Source organism: Malaya genurostris, chromosome 2 (assembly GCF_030247185.1).
Source record: "Malaya genurostris strain Urasoe2022 chromosome 2, Malgen_1.1, whole genome shotgun sequence".
NCBI classification, from domain to species: domain Eukaryota; kingdom Metazoa; phylum Arthropoda; class Insecta; order Diptera; family Culicidae; genus Malaya; species Malaya genurostris.
This window is the reverse complement of record NC_080571.1, coordinates 62,828,565-62,846,858: the sequence shown is the minus strand read 5'-3', so window position 1 is coordinate 62,846,858 and position 18,294 is coordinate 62,828,565. Positions and strand designations below refer to the sequence as shown.

General features: G+C 39.1%; 1 protein-coding gene across 1 annotated transcript in view; it reads left to right on the top strand.

The window, feature by feature from the left end:
* Positions 1–18,294, top strand: part of LOC131430781 (connectin-like) — a 502,561-nt gene that overhangs the window by 450,420 nt on the left and 33,847 nt on the right. The window contains exons 3-4 of the mRNA XM_058595987.1: positions 16,763–17,677; positions 17,754–17,970. Of these exons, the coding sequence (XP_058451970.1) occupies positions 16,799–17,677; positions 17,754–17,970 (1,096 nt within the window). The 5' untranslated portion in view covers positions 16,763–16,798. The remainder of the gene's footprint in view (positions 1–16,762; positions 17,678–17,753; positions 17,971–18,294) is intronic.

Sequence of the window (18,294 nt, the reverse complement as noted above, 5' to 3'; positions counted from 1 at the left end):
GCTTGGGATGCTATGCCTTTGAATTGGATTAAGTGTTCATTATGTAGAATTGATCGGTGGCTCAGACAACGAGGGTAGGTTCAGTACTTTCGAACAGCTAGAGCGGTAGAAGTTTTCAGCTGAACGTGCAAATATCGTACGTTCAATCAACTGATGATTGACGTATTGCTTCCAAGTGTATTTAGATATAATATATCTCGAAAAATAACATGTCTTCGTTGTAAAATAAAAATTTCATTTCAACATGTCATGGCAAAAACTGAAAAGCGGAATAAACACTTCAAGCGTCAACCTGTGTTGTATCCTCTTGTTGTTTTCCTCTACGGTACATTTTGGAACAGTCTTTAAAATAATTAAAAATACAAGATTAGTTTTGGCGGTTCGGTGCATATGGTGTTGGTCTTACAAGCCAGTTGTCGTATGTTCGAGCCACGACCTGGAAGGATTCATAGGGTCAGTAGGATCGTAGCTCCAGCCATTCAATGATTCTGTACGCTATGAATCGGCTGCGAAGTCTGTTGAAAGAGAATGTCAAATTAGAAGGAATGTGTAATATCAAGGCTTTACTTATGTTTGAGTACAGTCATCGTATGGTTAAAGATTGAATTGACTGTAGTAATATCATACCTTATGATAAAAAAAAGAACCGGAATTTTCATTTTAAAATTCCCGCGCTTGTGTAATCGGTAAACTTTTATTCTCTCAACGTTGGCAACACTTTTATACACATTCTGTCAAATTTTGACGCATATCGAACGATTAGTTTTTGTTTGGCGTCTATATAAAGAAGTTGAAAAATTTTCGTGTGGCGATTTTTATAATGGATGAAAATTTAGAACAAAGTGCGTGCATCAAATTTTGTGTTGCAAATGGATTTAAGTGTTCCGAAACGTTGAAAATGTTAGAAAAGGCCTTTGGTGAATCGTGTCTAGAAAAAACACAGGCATACGAGTTGTATAAACGCTTCAAAGGTGGTCGTACAAGCTTGGATTATGATGAGATCCCTGGCCACCCAACCAAATCTGTTACTGAAGAAAACATTGAATCGGCGAAGCAAATCGCGTTGCAAAATCGTTCTGTAACGATTAGAGAGATTGCTGTGTTGTTGGACATCTGTTATGGATCAGCCGAACACATTTTAACTGATGTTTTGGGTTTGAAACGCGTCGCTTATCGGCTGGTGCCAAAAAAGCTGAATTCCATTCAAAAACAGCATCGTGTTGATGTGGCCAAAGATATGATTTCCAACGCAGATAGTGACCCCACATTCATCGAAAGCATCATAACTGGTGATGAGGTGTGAATATGACGTCGAAACCGCAAAACAGTCGACCGAATGGAGTTTCGAAGGCGAGCCGTTGTTCTAAATTTTTTATCCATTATAAAAATCGCCACACGAAAATTTTTCAACTTCTTTGTATAGACGCCAAACAAAAACTAATCATACGATATGCGTCAAAATTTGACAGAATTTGTATAAAAGTGTTGCCAACGTTGAGAGAATAGAAGTTTACCGATTACACAAGCGCGGGAATTTTAAAATGAAAATTCCGGTTCTTTTTTGATCATAAGGTACGTGTACTTAAAAGATTGTATCATAGAACATTCTCCGAAGTCGAGCATTTTCTTCGAATGTGCGCGACACGGAGAATTTCTTTACGTCTAAATGGGAGGTTTGCATAATGACGACAGTTACTCACTGCGCAGACAAAAATATTATGTGAATTTACATCAATTTTCATGAACATATTTGGAGCAGGTAATTGAATGGAAAGTTACTATACAGTTCTAAGCGTTTTAAATATACAGTTTTGTTAATTGAAAAATCTATGCAATTCAATTTAATTTTACATCGATCATGATTTTAAATCAAATTTTCGATCTAACTTATGTCTATTTCATCATACTATTGATTTACTATCATGTTTTCTGTAGATTGACTAATAAGAGCTGCTTAGGAAATAGTATTGGGAATTGATATCTAACTAAACTGAGATACCAAATGCCTGATTACCGCCATTGCCGGATGTTCCTATCTCTATCGTTTGCGACATGACCGATCATGATGACATTAAAAGTGCAATTTTCAAACTTCCATCAACAGATTTGAGTGTTAAAACCTGTTTTAATCCACCTAGTGGTGTAATGATGCCTTTCACATATTACTTATAACATTATAAATATTACTATGGAATTCGCAAGAACAAATGTTCGTTGAATAGAAACAGGAAAGTTTGGTCGGACTTAATCTAACAAACTCTACAAATCCTGTTTATCCTGTAGTTCCGAATCCGGAAGTAGTATCCACAACAAATTAAGGAATTCCGTATGAAACTGCACCTATAAGTTTGTGAAAATCGATTTTGCCATCTACTATAGATGTTATTATTATTATTATTAAAATTATTATTATTTTTATTTTTATTTATTTTTTATTCAATAGCATAATATATTTTTAGGCACACTGCTTAAGCTCTAAGATGCCAAGGGTATTTTCTAATCTTAATTATCGACTAACTTAAAACTAGAATAGTATCATTAGATAATGTCGTATAGGGGTCTCGACCTGAGCTATGGTTTCACCGCTTAGTTGAAGCTGTAATTGTGCTGGTTCTCGCTTCCTTGAAAATACAACCAGCTCAGTTTTCTCCGTAGAGAATTCGATACCAAGTTGAAGAGCCCATGTCGACAAGTTGTCGAGGGTATATTGTAATGGTCCTTGGAGATCGGCAGCTTTGGGTCCTATAATAGACACAACGCTGTCGTCGGCAAGTTGTCTTAGCGTGCAAGATGTGTAGATAAATTCATCAATGTTGTTTACGTAAAAGTTTTATAACAGGGGGCTTAAGCATGAGCCCTCAGGAAGACCCATGTAGCTAAATAGTATTGTCGACAAATCACCATGTGCAAAATACATGTGTTTCTCGGACAATAGATTATATAAAAAGGTGTTCAAAACCGGCGAAAGACCATGCTGGTGCAGCTTCTTAGATACGATATTTATAGAAACTGAATCAAAAGTCCCCTTTATCTAAAAATATTGATGCCATTTGTTCTTTACGAGCAAATGCCATTTGAATTTCTGTTGAGAGCAACGCAAGACAATCGTTCGTTCCTTTACATCTGCGGAAACCAAATTGTGTATCTGAAAGCAAGCCTTTAGTTTCATTTCATTTTTTCGAACAACTTCCGGATACAGGAAAGCATAGCAATCGGCCGATACGAATTGTACTCGGAGGCTTTTTTCCCAGGTTTTTGAATGGCGATAACTCTCGCTTGTCTCCAGTCGTGTAGAACAATATTACCCTCGAGGAACTTGTTGAATAAATTCAGCAAGCGCCTTTTGGTAGAGTCAGGAAGATTTTTCAACAAGTTGAATTTAATTCTGTCTAACCTCGGGGCTTTATTGTTACACGACAAGAGCGCAAGTGAGAACTCTACCATCAAAAACGGTGTTTCGTTTGTATTCGATGTCGCGACACGGAAGATCTTCTGTTCCGGAACAGAATCGAGCCATACTTTTCTAGTGAAATCGAATATCCAGCGATTAGAAAATTCCTCGTTTCCGTTCGTTGTGTTTTGGTTGCGCATTCGTCGGGCTGTGTTCCAAAGATGGCTCATCGATGTTTCTTTTGTTAATCCGTCAACAAACCGTCGCCAGTAACCTAGTTTCTTTGCTTTGACTAAGTTCTTCATTTGCTTATCTAGCGCTGCGTAATTTCTGTAATTATCAAGTGTTCCATATTTTCTGAGCTTTTTGAATGCTAAAGATCTTTTCTCGTTCAGTGATGAGCACTCTTTGTCCCACCACGGGTTGGGAGGACGAATGTTAGTATTCGCGCCGGGTATACTTTTCGTCTGAGCTTGAATCGGAGTGTCGAGAATCAAGCCAGCCAAAAAGGTGTACTCTTCCTCCGGAGGAAGCTCTTGTGTTGTTTCTAGTTTCTCAGATATCCAATTTGTGTAGCATTTCCAATCAATATTTCGTGTGAGGTCATACGAAACATTGATTGTCTCCGATGGTCTTAATCCGTAGGCGATTGTAATCACGATAGGTAGATGATCGCTACCGTGGGGATCAGGGACCACCTTCCACGCGCAATCCAACCGTAGCGATGTCGAGTAAAGGGATAAGTCCAGCGAACTTGGTCTTGCTGGTGGTGCGGGAATTCGTGTCATTTCTCCCGTATTCAAGATTGTCATATTGAAGTTGTCGCAAATATCATGGATCATAGCTGATTTATAGCATAGAGTTAAAGTCTCCTAAAACTAACGTCGGTGCAGGAAGAAGTTGCATGATACTGCTGAGCCAGTGGTACCCAACTGAGGCTCTAGGGGGAATATAGATGGAAGCAATACAAAGGTCCTTGCCTTTAATTGTGACATGACATGCGACAACTTCAATACCTGGTATCGAGGGGAGGTTAATTCGGAAGAAGGAATAGTACTTTTTGATTCTAGAAAGTACTCCTCCGAAGAGATTATCTCGATCCAGGCAAATAATGTTAAAATCGTGGAAATTTAGTGATACATCAGAAGTTAATCAAGTTTCGCACAATGCAAATGCGTCACATTTCATATTATTTACTAGATATTTAAAAGGATCTATTTTCGGGATGATACTTCTACAGTTCCACTGTAAAACAGTGATCGAATCCTTGACCTCGTTCGTAAATTTAGCCATCGAAGGAAACGATTGCTGAGGGGAAGGGCCATTTTGCAGTCAGCTGCATCAAAAACATTTTAACTTTTGGTAGAAAAGTCATCAAAATACCTTTTAGGGAGTCAGAAATGTTGAAGGCGGAAAATATAAAGTCCACAATGTCAGTGAATCTTACAAGTCCAGCACTTGATGTGTTTTCTGGTTCCTTGGGGACTTTCGGGGTTTTGGGTGTCCCCGGAAGTGTTGGATATTCTTTCTCCGATTTCAAGTCTCCGGAATTAGGAGCTTTTGGCTTCTTCTTTTCGTTTTTTTTACCAACACTTCCTTCTGCTGTTACTTTTGGAGGGCCTTCAAGAGATATCTTCGAACCCTTGCTAGGGAGTTTAGGAGATGATATATTTTTCCTCTTCCTAAAACTACGAGGGACAGTTGAAGATGTACCTTCTTGAGGATCGTCAGAGTCGCAATCGTCCGCAGACAAACAGGTGTAGGGGTTCTGTTCAGGTGGTGTGGCGATTTTCAGCATTTCTGCGAACGAGCGGTTTGATCGTTGCTTGAGAGATCGTTTCAAATGATCTCCACGCAATTTATACGCAGAACATGCTGTGAGGTCATGCGGGGCCGCCCCACAGTAAAGACACTTTTCAATGTCTCTGTCGCAAACGCCATCCGCATGACTCTCTCCACACTTCCAGGAGAACGAATTTCGGCAAAGCCGAGCCGGAGAAGGTCACCCGATACGAGTCCGAGTGGGGATAAGACTTTGTCCCATCCGCGGCGATCGATACTGAATGCAAACGTTTGCAGTCCAGTATCTTGGCATTCTTAAGCAAGGGATCTTTAAAACATCCGACCCCATGTTTGAGAATGTCCTCGCATGTCAGACTTGGATCCGGGATCACTATATGTAAACTGGTATGTAAACGCGGTAGTCCCGCGTAAAGTGATCGTTTCGAGCGATCTCATTAGCATGTTTCAGACTGGTCAACGAGACCCTGAGCTTATCGGGACGAATTTTTTAGATAAATTTCAAGATTGTATATTTTGACGTCAAGTCTTTAGCGCGTTTATTCTTCTCTTTGGTCCGGAAATAAACCACATAAAGGCCGGCCGAAGGTGAAGGCTCTTCGGGATACTGTTTAACCCGGTGAGTCTTACTATTTGGAGCAGATTTAGAATCTGTTTCCATTGTATCTTCGGGGGGCAGGGGAGTATCTAATGGACTTGCCATAGCGCGGTTGAGGTTCCGCGCAAATTATAGGGGGAGTCGAAATATAAGTGGACGTTAAAGGGACACGAAGGGAAAAAATATAATACTTAGCTAATGATCCGTAGCAACTCGGCCGCTGAGGCCAAGCGTTAGTTACAACGACCTCTGAGAATTAATAAGCACACAGCACCGGTTCACGGCACCAAACTAACGGTCCGTTCACAGTTCGTATTGTTTTAACACAATAACACCCGGCACTGTCTAACGGTATTTATTGTTTATACTGTATTGGTCTACTGTACAAGCTCACGAATACAAAAGCTTTGATATTAAATGACTTTGAAACGGATTATAATGGATTAACGCACAGCTGCTCTAATGCAAACTACCATCCGATCGATACCAGATCAGACCAGTTTTGAATGCGACGGTATATTTCTTCAATTTTGTCAGCGCCCTTTCATGAGAAAATTATAGATCAAACGACTATTCTTGATTAAGTTATAGACCAAACTGAAATAATTAACATATTCGGATCTTACCAATGCTCCCCAAGTGTTTGTATATTGATGAGCATACAGCGTGCTTCATATGATGGTAGAGTAAAAAAAGTTTAGTTCAATTTACGAAGTGCATATAAAAGAAATTGTGATTAATATTATATGGATTCCATACCAGGCTGCACTATTACAAAATAGATCTGACATATGAACTGTATAGCAATTTTATAGTATATGGGTCTGGAAAATTATGACTGAAGCATTTGATAAAGCCCAGCTTACTATTAGCTTTATTGGTTGTTGTAGTGTTATGTTCCACAAATGGTAGTTGTTTGATTTCCTAAAACTATGTCTACAGAATGGGTTTCGTTTTTCGTACGGAAAATTATTGAATCACATTTTTTTCCCTTGTGTTGGAGTAGACTTTTGCAGCACCAAATGTGGAATAGATTGATTTCGTTCTGCAATATTACAGCATCGTCGATATTTTTAATTTTCCTGAAGAGTTTCCTGTCGTCTTCATATATAAGAACATTTAGATTTTTGAGTATGAAGGAAATGTCGTTTATATGTAAAATGAAAAGAAAGGCCCTAGATGAGAGCCTTGAGGTACGCCAGATGTAACATTAATTGGTTCAGAGTTTATGTTTTGGAAGTGGACTTAGTGTACACGATTCCAGACACTCCAGAAGAATATGTCCAATGCCACATTTTTGTAGTTTGTATAGAAGTAATGGTGTGTCAGTGAGGTCAAAAGCTTTACTAAAGTCGGGGGAAAAAGTTTCTACGTGGTTGCCAGCGTCCATGAACGCATTGTCACAAACTTTATAAGATTTGTTGTAGTTGAGCGGCCTTTGAAAAAGCCTTACTGTTTGTTAGTTATTACATTCTTCAGTTGGAATAATTTTGGAATGCAAGATATAATGGCTATTTCACGGTAGTTCCGAATGAACCGATTTTGAACCAGATTTAAATTTTTAAACTTCACAAGAAAAGAAGATTTTTATGATTTAGGAAAAATACATTTAATAAGTGATCAGTTAAAAAGTAGTCGTGGTGGTAGTGTAAGTTCTTCTGCTAGATTATTGGTGGTATACTGTCCGCTTTTGAGGCGTCTAAGTTTTCCTGTGCTGTCGAAATGTCATATTCTGATAGATAGTTTACAGAGATGAAGTTGGAAAATTCAGAAATGAAAGAAAAGTATTCACGGTCAGTTTCTGAATACGTTGTATATACTTCTTGAAAAAATGTGCAAATCGATTGCAGTTTTCCATATTATTTTTTTCCACATATCCGTCGAGATGCATTAGAGATGGAAAATTGTTGCTGTTTAGTACAGTTTTTGTGAAGTTAAAAAAGTTCCTTGGACAAGTCATTATTTCATTTTCAATTTTACCTTTATATTCTTTGGGTTCATTGCAGAAGTCTATGTAATTTTGGAGATGAGCATCACTTTTTTCTTGGTTTTAAATTTTGTGTGATTTTTGTTATCCATTTTTCAGATGTTTCTGGTGTGAATTGAACCATACAGGTATTTTGCTATTATGATTTTTTTCTTCTTCTTTTCATCGGTAAAGTTTCTCGTTAAGTGAAAAGTGTTATTAATTGAACATTGCTGATTCGCGAAAATAAAAGAAACATTCCAGCGACGGAAAGTGTGAATATACCGCCCAAGATTGAACGACGTCAACCGATGCAAAATTACCGCCAGAAATTAAACGACTTCAAGCGATAGAAGCGCCATCTACATATCAGTGTCAGTGTTATCAGATTTTTATAGTAAAGCTTGCTTCAGAAAGAATTGGAACAAAGACAATTACCTGTATTTCAGTTATTTATTATTGAATTCAGGATCTTTTTTTATACAAATGTAGCGTTTTCTTCATACTTTTAAGAAAAAATACGGATAAAATTATTCGTCCCGGTTTCGAAGGAATTCTCAATTTTTTCCTGCACGGAACGACCGAAATCAGCATTTTCGCGAAAAATTTAGTTGATTTGCTGATTTTTCATAATTACGTTTATTTCTTAAGGCAGTTTACATAAGTTTTTCTTCGCCGTAGCATCACTTTTACATAATATTCTTATCCTAATTTAATTCTAACATAGTCACAACGTTTTGCATTTATTAAAACATATTCTCTTATTACTTAAATATCATCTTAGGTAACTCGTCATTAATTATGAAATCTACTCGGAAATATTATTTGAGCCAAACGATTAACTTCTATAAATTATAAAATAAGCTGTTATTTTCAGACATTTTGTTAATAATTTCATAAACTGTTTCGAGTTTGTTTGTATCATTACATTATTTTTATTCTAATTTAGCTATTGGTTGAACTCATGGACGCAGCTGGGATCAGAACTAAGTCTTGAAAGGGGCCTTTATTAAATTGAAACTCCAGTTTTCTTTATGAAATGATAAATAAGTTTCATGTATGAAAGGTCACGACAAGCAAGAATGTCTCGAACTGGGATATTGGATAGTCTACCTTGGGTACGCAAAGAATTTATTAGTTGAGATCTGACATCACGATACTCCACGCATGTCCAAACGACATGATCAATATCTCGATAACCTTCGCCACAAGCACAATGATTAGTCTCGGAGAGCCCAATTCGAAGGAGATGTGCATCTAACGTGTAGTGATTGGACATGAGTCTGGACATCACACGAATGAAATCTCTACTCACATCCAGTCCCCTGAACCATGCCTTTGTCGATATTTTCGGAATAATTGAGTGCATCCACCGACCCAGATCATCTCTATCCCAAGATGCTTGCCAGCTGGCAAGTGTTCTTTGGCGAGACGAGCTATAGAATTCGTTGAAAGCAATCGGTCGCTCATAAATTTCACCCTCAATAGCACCACGTTTGGCTAAATTATCGGCTCTTTCATTGCCTGGAATGGAGCAATGAGCCGGGACCCAGACTATAGTGATTAGATAATTATTATTCAATATGTCGTTCAGACACTGTTTTATTTTACCCAAGAAAAACGGTTCATTTTTGCCAGCAGCGATTGAGCGAATGGCTTCAATTGCACTCAGACTATCTGTGAAGAGGAAATAATGGTTTGGAGATAATGTGACGATTACACTCAAACTATAATGAACTGCTGCTAGCTCTGCTATATAAACAGATGCAGGTTCTTGAAGCCTAAATGAGGCCGAAACATTATTGTTGAATATACCAAACCCAGTAGCCTCTTCAATTCGTGATCCGTCCGTGTAAAATATTTTCTCAGAGTCAATATGCTTGAAGTTACTTGTAAATATTTTTGGGATTTCCATCGAGCGTAGGTGTTCCGGGATTCCACGCACTTCGCGCTGCATGGATGTGTCGAAAAATAAAGTTGAGTCAGGGACATTTAGGAGGCTGACACGGATAGGAATATATCTTGAAGGGTTGATTTCCTGTGACATATGGTTAAAATATACTGTCATGAATCTTGTTTGAGATTGAAGCTCAACTAGCCTTTCGTAGTTATTAATAACCAGGGGATTCAGTACCTCACATCTTATTAGCAGTCGCGATGAAAGCTCCCAAAAACGATCTTTCAATGGAAGAACTCCCGCCAGAACTTCAAGACTCATTGTATGTGTCGAATGCATGCATCCTAAAGCAATTCGCAAACAACGATATTGAACTCGCTCTAATTTGATAATATGAGAGTTTGCAGCGGAACGAAAGCAAACGCATCCATATTCCATCACTGAAAGTATCGTTGTCTGATACAATTTTATTAGATCTTCCGGATGAGCACCCCACCAAGATCCTGTTATTGTTCGAAGAAAATTTACTCTTTGTTGGCATTTTGTTATCAGAAACCTAATGTGTCCTCCCCACGTGCATTTGGAATCGAACCACACCCCGAGGTATTTAAAAGTTAAAACCTGTTGGATCATTCTTCCCATCATATGGAGCTGAAGCTGCGCGGGATCATGCTTTCTTGAAAAGACGACTAACTCTGTTTTCTCCGCAGAGAATTCGATACCAAGATGAACAGCCCAATCGGACAAGTTATCTAAGGTATCTTGCAATGGTTTATGCAGATCAATAGCTTTGGGTCCAGTAACTGAAACCACGCCATCATCTGCCAATTGTCTTAGTGTACATGGGGTTACTAGACAGCTGTCAATGTCATTTACGTAAAAATTATAGAGGAGCGGACTGAGGCATGAGCCTTGCGGGAGACCCATGTAACTATTTCTGAGTGTTGCCAAATCGCCATGTGAAAAATGCATGTGTTTCTCTGACAAAAGGTTGTGCAAATAATTATTTATAACCGCTGGGAGTCCATTTTGGTGAAGCTTGTCTGAAAGAACATCAATGGAAACTGAATCAAATGCTCCTTTAATGTCTAAAAATACAGATGCCATTTGTTGCTTTTGAGCGAAGGCAATTTGGATGTCAGACGAAAGTATTGCAAGGCAATCATTCGTCCCTTTATTTCTACGGAAGCCAAACTGAGTATCTGACAACAAACCGTTCGTCTCGACCCAAGTGTCGAGACGTCGTAGAATAATTTTTTCGAACAATTTTCTGATGCAGGACAACATCGCAATGGGTCTATATGAGTTGTGATTGGAAGCTGGTTTCCCCGGTTTTTGAATGGCGATAACTTTCACTTGTCTCCAGTCAGGTGGAACAATATTTTGCTCAAGAAACTTGTTGAACAATTCCAACAAACGTCTTTTTGCGAGGTTGGGCAGATTCTTCACCAAGTTGAATTTAATTCTGTCCAACCCTGGAGCGTTATTGTTACAAGACAAGAGTGCTATAGAAAATTCCATCATTGAAAATGGGTTATTAATAAAACCATTATTTGGAGGAGATTCCCGTATAATGCTCTGCGTAGGAACAGAATCTGGGCAAACTTTCCTAGCAAAGTCAAATATCCATCGGTTCGAGTATTCATCACTCTCATTGCCCACGTTACGATTCCTCATTCGTCTGGCCGTGTTCCAAAGAGTGCTCATTGAGGTATCTCTTGACAAACCTTCGACAAAATGTCTCCAATAGCTACGTTTTTTGGCTCGAAGTATGCTCTTGTACTTGGTTTCTAAAACCATAAGTTTTTCAAAATTCTGAGGAGTTCCTCCTCCCCGTTTTAGAAACGTCTTGCAAGCATTTTGTTTTGCGAGTTTAGCCTCTGAGCACTCTTTGTCCCACCAGGGGTTGGGAGGCCTTCTGTTAGTCGTTGGCCCAGGAAAGCGTTTAGTTTGGGATTGTTCTGCTGCCTCCAGAATCGAACAAATGAGGAAGTCATATTCTTCAAGTGGAGGGAGCTCTTCCATTGAATTCAAAATACTAGAGATACTACTTTGGTATTTAATCCAGTCGATATTTTTTTGTCAAATCATATGGAATACTAGCGGAAGTAGCAATGCAATTGCTACTGCTAATTGACATGATGATTGGTAAATGATCGCTACCGTGTAAATCAGGCAGTATTTTCCAGGTGCAATCTAGTCGAATTGATGTTGAGCAAAGAGATAGATCTAATGCACTTGGGCGTGCCGGAGGTCTTGGGATCCGTGTCATGCTACCCATATTTAATACCGTCATGCTAAAATTGTCACAAATGTTTTGTATTAAAGATGATCTGCTATCATTGTAAACGGAACCCCACATAATACCGTGCGAATTTAAATCCCCCAGAATCAATCGTGGTGCAGGAAGGGCTTCAACCATTTCATTAAGCTGTTGCTGTCCAACTTGTGCTTTTGGAGGAATATAAACCGAAGCTATGCAAATATCTTTGCCTTTAATGTTTATTTGGCAAGCAACAACTTCTATACTAGAAGTTGAAGGGATGTTTAATCTATAAAAGGAACAGCATTTCTTAATTCCCAAAAGCACTCCACCATACGGAGAGTCTCTATCGAGACGTATAATGTTAAAATCATTAAAATTTAAAGCTATGTTTGAAGTAAGCCATGTTTCGCATAAAGCAAATACATCACATTTTTGACTATGCAATAATATTTTAAATGAATCAAGTTTTGGCATGATGCTTCGACAATTCCACTGCAGGACAGTGATTGTATCATTTGCGACGGGTGATAAATTATCCATCAAAAGATACAAAACCTGAGACAATTGGCCATTGAGCTGATAACTGCTTCAAAAAGGTTCTAGCTATTGGAAGGAATGCCATTATGAGGGTCTTTAAGGGTTCAGATATATTGAATGCTGAGAAAATCCATTCAACAATTTCCGAAAACTTCAGTAATCCTGTTGGTGGCTGTGAAATGGAGCCCACTGGATTATTATCTTTTTCTGTACTAGATCCTGGATTGGTTTGTGAATTTGACAAACCAGGAGGCACAGTCTTTGGTTTTGACTTTTTTTGTTTAACACGGGGATCTTTTTTTGAAGATGAAATTTTAGGTGTCTTTTTTGGTAATTTGGAGGAAGACTTCTTTCTCTTAACTGACCCTTGGGTTGTGATAAACGAATTACCTTCACTATTTTCGTCAGAGTCAGAGTCCTCTGGTTCCTCTAGATTTGAAAACCCGTTTTCGGTTTCCAAAGGGGGGACATCAATGACCGTTTTAAGCATTTCTGCATATGTGCGCTTAGACCGTGCTTTTAAAGAAAGCTTAATTTTGTCTTTGTGCACTTTAAATGCAGTGCATACTGAAATATCATCATGAGGACTATTCCCACAATAAATACATTTTTCAATTTCCTTGTTGCAATCATTATCTTTATGAGGTCCTTCACACTTAATACATTTTGGTTTATTGCTACAGTAAGTAGCTGTGTGTCCGAATTTTTTGCAGTTCGTACAATTCATTACATTTGGAACAAAAAGCCGAACAGGGAGGCGAATTTTATCGACATAGACATGGGACGGCAACGCAGATCCGGCAAATGTCACTCGAAACGAGTCTGATGGGCGATACACTTTTGTTCCCTCTTCATAAACTACTGAGTACAGTTGTTTGCACTCCAGTATTTTCACACCCTCAAGCATAGAGTTCTTGAAACGACCAACACCATGCTTGAGTAAATCATCTACCGAAAGACTCGCTTCGGTAACAACACCGTCAATTTCGACATCTTTGGAGGGTATGTAAACTTTATACTCTTTATTGAAATGTTCCGAAGAGACAATATCATTCGCGTGTTTCAAATTATTTACCACAACACGAATTTTATCGTTATTTACTTTTATGATCTCTTTGATTGAAGAGTATCGTGATGTCAAACCTTTATTAATTTGAAAAATGTTTAATGGCTTTGATATACGTCTAAAAAAGACTATCCAAGGCCCAGAAGAGCTCTCCTGATATTTTTTCGTTCGTGGGGGTATCGGATTCATGCTAGGATTTACGTCCATGGATTCATCCATTACATTAAAATTTTTAACTAAACTTTAAAATAAAATTTGAAACCAACAGTACTCAATCAAAAGGAAAAGAAAAAACTTCTACCTTGAAATTGTTGTCTATCTCCGTTGCACTGCCGTGTAGATCCTCGTTGCTCTAGATGTTCTTGTTGGATGTATCTGGACGTTGATACAATGCTGAAGCTCACTGTAGCGATAGAATATGATGTGATGCTACTGCTACCTGACATCCAGCACCACTCGAATTCCGATTTGCTTTCGTCTTCGCCAGCTGTAACCAGCGCAGGTCACCGGTGTATACCTGCGTGTTGTATGGCAGTGGAAAGACCGAGTTGTCTTGTCTCCTTCTTCCTAGTGCTCCGCACCGATATGCTTCTGCGCCGAAGTGCCTTCGCACCGGTGTGCCTTTGCACTCTCCTGCTTCTATGTGCCTTTGCACTCTTCCTCTTCGATGTGCCTTTGCACTCTCCTGCTCAGCACTTGTGGCTGTATATTGCGGCCTGGGTAGAGTTTGGGAAACGCCCTTTGTTGTTTCCTTCACCAGCTTGGCGCCCTTTATTGTTTCCTTCACCAGCACTAGGGCTCTCTTATGCAGCACGACTATACGTTTTAACGGCTGCTGCCAACAGGTCTCTACCTGTAGTTCAACCGTTGTCGTATTTAACGCGTGTAAACCAACCAGCGTTATTAAACTGTACGCTTCTATACACAACCTTCTCGGTTGAACGGCTATTACTGAATGTTTTGCTGATTTTAGTTACTTATTTTTTGAGACAACTAAAAAATTCTTACTTTTGCTAATTTAGACTTTTTATTCTCATTCCCTTAATAATAATAAAATATTTGTTGAAATGACTATTTTTTTTAGTTGAATTCACAAATTAAACGTGCTGTCATTTCTTAGCTAAGGAACATTTCATTTCCATTCAACTAATTTTTTAGTTGAATCAAATAAATAAAATGTTGTTTGCAACCAATATGAATGGTTGAATTGGCTTCTGCAATCTGCAGCTATATGGCGCCCTGTCACCGAAACGGTAACACCGTAATGACTACTAGCCACTAGATGGCACACTACTGCCGAAAAAATTTCAGACGCGGTTGTCTTTTCCATATTGGCAGGTATAAATACGATGTTGTATTGGAGAAAAAGACATAAACGAAACATAAACATCTTTTTGAATTTTTTTTTCTTCTAAATCTCTGTTTTCTTTATTCTCACTGAAAACTTTGAGCACTCGGAAAACAAATACCGAATACACGTAGTACACCGGACGGCGCAGCTCGGAAGGTTTGAAGATACAAAAAAACTTCATCACAATTAGAGTGAAACATTCGAAATTCACTTCACTGTTCCGCGTAAAAACATTATTACGCACAATCGCTTCAAGTGCACACAAATTCTGAATAAATACGATTTCCACTAACAGTTTACGACATTTTTACATATCGGTTTAGAAATTTAAATAAAGATATATCGAACACATGCGAAAAACATCAAAACAATTTTCAAGCAGTTGCAATAAGACTGTCCTTTTTAGCTTTTTAATTGATTGTTTTTCTTTGACACTTCTCATGAGTTTTTGGCTAATAAACTTGTTAATAATACCCATTTCAGTTTTGTTTTCTTTGTGCTGTCCTTCAGCAATGATGGTGATAGATAAATAGAAACAAATTTTCTGATTTTAATAACAAAATTAGTTGTCAATGAAAATTTCGTGTTGGATTGAAATATTGCTGGTTTGTGTCCAGGATTCTCTAAAAATAAGAATTTTTTCAGCAAAGTAAATTCTCAATTTTAACTAATTTTATAGTTATTTTGGAAATTTTGTTGTTAAAATCAACTAATTCAAAAACAGTAATACGAATTAGGCGCAGAGCTAATTTCGGTCGTTCCGTGTGTAACACGGCTTATTAGGCGGCGCACACCTTCTTCGTCCATCGTTTTAGCTATCTTATTCCACCAGGTCGTCACCTGATTGATGTCTTTGACAGCCTTTTCCTTTGCCTTGAGTCTCCTCTTCATGATTGTCCAGTATTTCTCAATAGGGCGGAACTGGGGGTAGTTGGGTGGGTTAAGGTTTTTCGGAACAAACTGGACCTCTTTCTCTGCATACCATTCTTGAAAGACTTTGCTGTAATGACAGCTTGCCAAATCTGGCCAAAACATTACGGGGTGGTCGTGGGATCGAATGTACGGTAAAATTCTTTTTTGGAGACACTCTTTTTGGTATAGTTCCGATGTAATTGTCGTATTTGTAACGAAAACTTTCGTTTTTTTGCTATAGCTGCCTGCCAAATCATAAATTTTCTTGCAAATTTGTCGGCAAAAATAAATTCAAACCCCGAATTGTTCAAATTCTGCGCCGGCCTACTGGCCTACCTCTATCGGTCGTCACTGGTTTACGCCCGAGACGGTAGAACTCATGTAGGTACTGAAGCCGAAGGCAAAACCCAAAGAAATCTAAAATGAAAGGTTTGCCATACTGAAGATGTGTACAAAGTTTGATCAACATTGGAGTTAGTAGAACCTGACATAGCTGTCTATCTTATTCTTTAATTAGAAAAAGTAGTTCAATCGTCTCGTCAAACATGCACGCAACTAGTTCGAATAAAATTTGAGTTTTCTCCATCCGTCCAAAATAAATGGTTTGCATACTGAAAATATATGCAAAGTTTTTAACTAAATTGAAGTATGTAAAGACCGATGACTTGTTATCCATGCTCGAACCATTATTTATTAGCTCATTATTTATGTGTTTCACTTATCTCATCTCACCCATATTGTTTTATAAACTGCTGAATATTTGAGTGAATAAAGAACAATTTTGTTGCTACGCTCAGTGCAAACAGAGAGATTTTAGATAAATTTCTTTCAATTTCTCACATGCAAAAGAAATTGGAAGAATTTCAAAAGTTTAAATGAAAGTGTTTGAATGAAAAAAAGTAAATTGTGTACAGAAAAATAACATCGGTAATCGAAATTGTAACTAATTTCAATCCTCACTTCTTGATTTGATTACAGACCCAACTACTCGCCTCCTACCAAACCGAACCGAAGATGCATTCCACACAGGCGACAACGGCGGCCTACCAGAGTGTGGCGCTGGTGTTGCTACTGCTGCTGTGCATTGCCACGTGTCCTACCGAGAGCCGATTCCGTGAGAAGGATAGCAAAAAGACGAAAGCAGCCGCACAGAATCTCATCCCGGGTGGCCACATCGGGACTCCCCTGATGAATCTCTGCTCGGGGGATCGCGAAATGAAACTGGTCTGCCACTGCAGTCCGGACGATCCGCATGTCAAGGCACAGAAGGCGAACTGTTGGATCTTCGGGAAGGATCTACCCCGGAAGGATCCGAACTGGTTAGCTTTTCAGACGCAAACCACGCTGGAGCAGTTGAAGATAACCGTGCAGAAAATTGGAAACCTCACCTACATCCCCTCGGATGTGATAGTGACACTGAAGTATCTCAAACAGCTGACCATTGAATACGGAATGATACCGGATCTGCTCAACTATGCATTCGGTAATCTGACCGATCTGAGAAACATTACATTACACAAAAATCAGATTCGAATCGTACATCCGTTTGCGTTTGCCAATCATCCCTACTTGGAAGAGATCAGCCTCGAGCGGAACGAGATTATTGAACTGGACAAAGAAGCACTGGTGCGGTTGCCGCAGCTCAAGAGACTAAATTTAGATTTCAACAACCTGACAATGCTCCACGATGACGTGTTTGTCGATCTGACTAGCTTGGAAGAGCTGAAACTCGAGTCGAATCAACTCTCTGTGCTAACACGGGAAATTTTCAAAGGCTTAGGAAATCTGCGCTTTCTCAAGCTAACGGCAAACAGCATCAGCTACATTGGCGATACGGTTTTTGCCGAACTGTGGAGCCTCCAGGAACTGGATCTGGACAGTAATCACATTGAGGTAAGTAAATTAGCTGCTAATCGGATGTAAGAAAGGTGTCCAGCAAAATATTTCTCCTTTCCACTGCCATCCCCAGAAACTATCGGCACGCTCCTTCGATGGCTTGAACAACCTGCGGCGACTGAATCTCGAGAACAATCGACTCACCAGACTGGAGCGGGGAATCTTCACCGGAGTGCCGGCAGTGCTGTCGCTTAATCTCAACTCCAATCAGCTGGAAACAATCACCTACAACAACTTTCTACCACTGATGGATAACTTGGTCAACAGCACCGCCGTCCTACATCTGAAAGGTGAGCTCTTGATAAATTTTCCCTTTTCTCCATAAACTTTAGCCCGGTCAACGGTGAGCACGGCAAATAACAGAAGGGCGTGAGCGGGTAGCTAGGCGGAAAGCTAGTGGTAATAAAAGCTTTCCTCAAACAACTCCAAAGTCGGATCCACTTAAACGGCGCCATGGAATTGACGCCTTAAGCGGTTCAAAAGCAAAGCTCTCTCGCCGTGCCCCCATTGTACCGATTGCTGTGAAAGGAAAATTTGGCAGCCAGTCGGTTTGAGGCACCCCAACAGTGATGCCAGATTGATCGTTCGAATATCAATCCTGAAGCAATTCAACC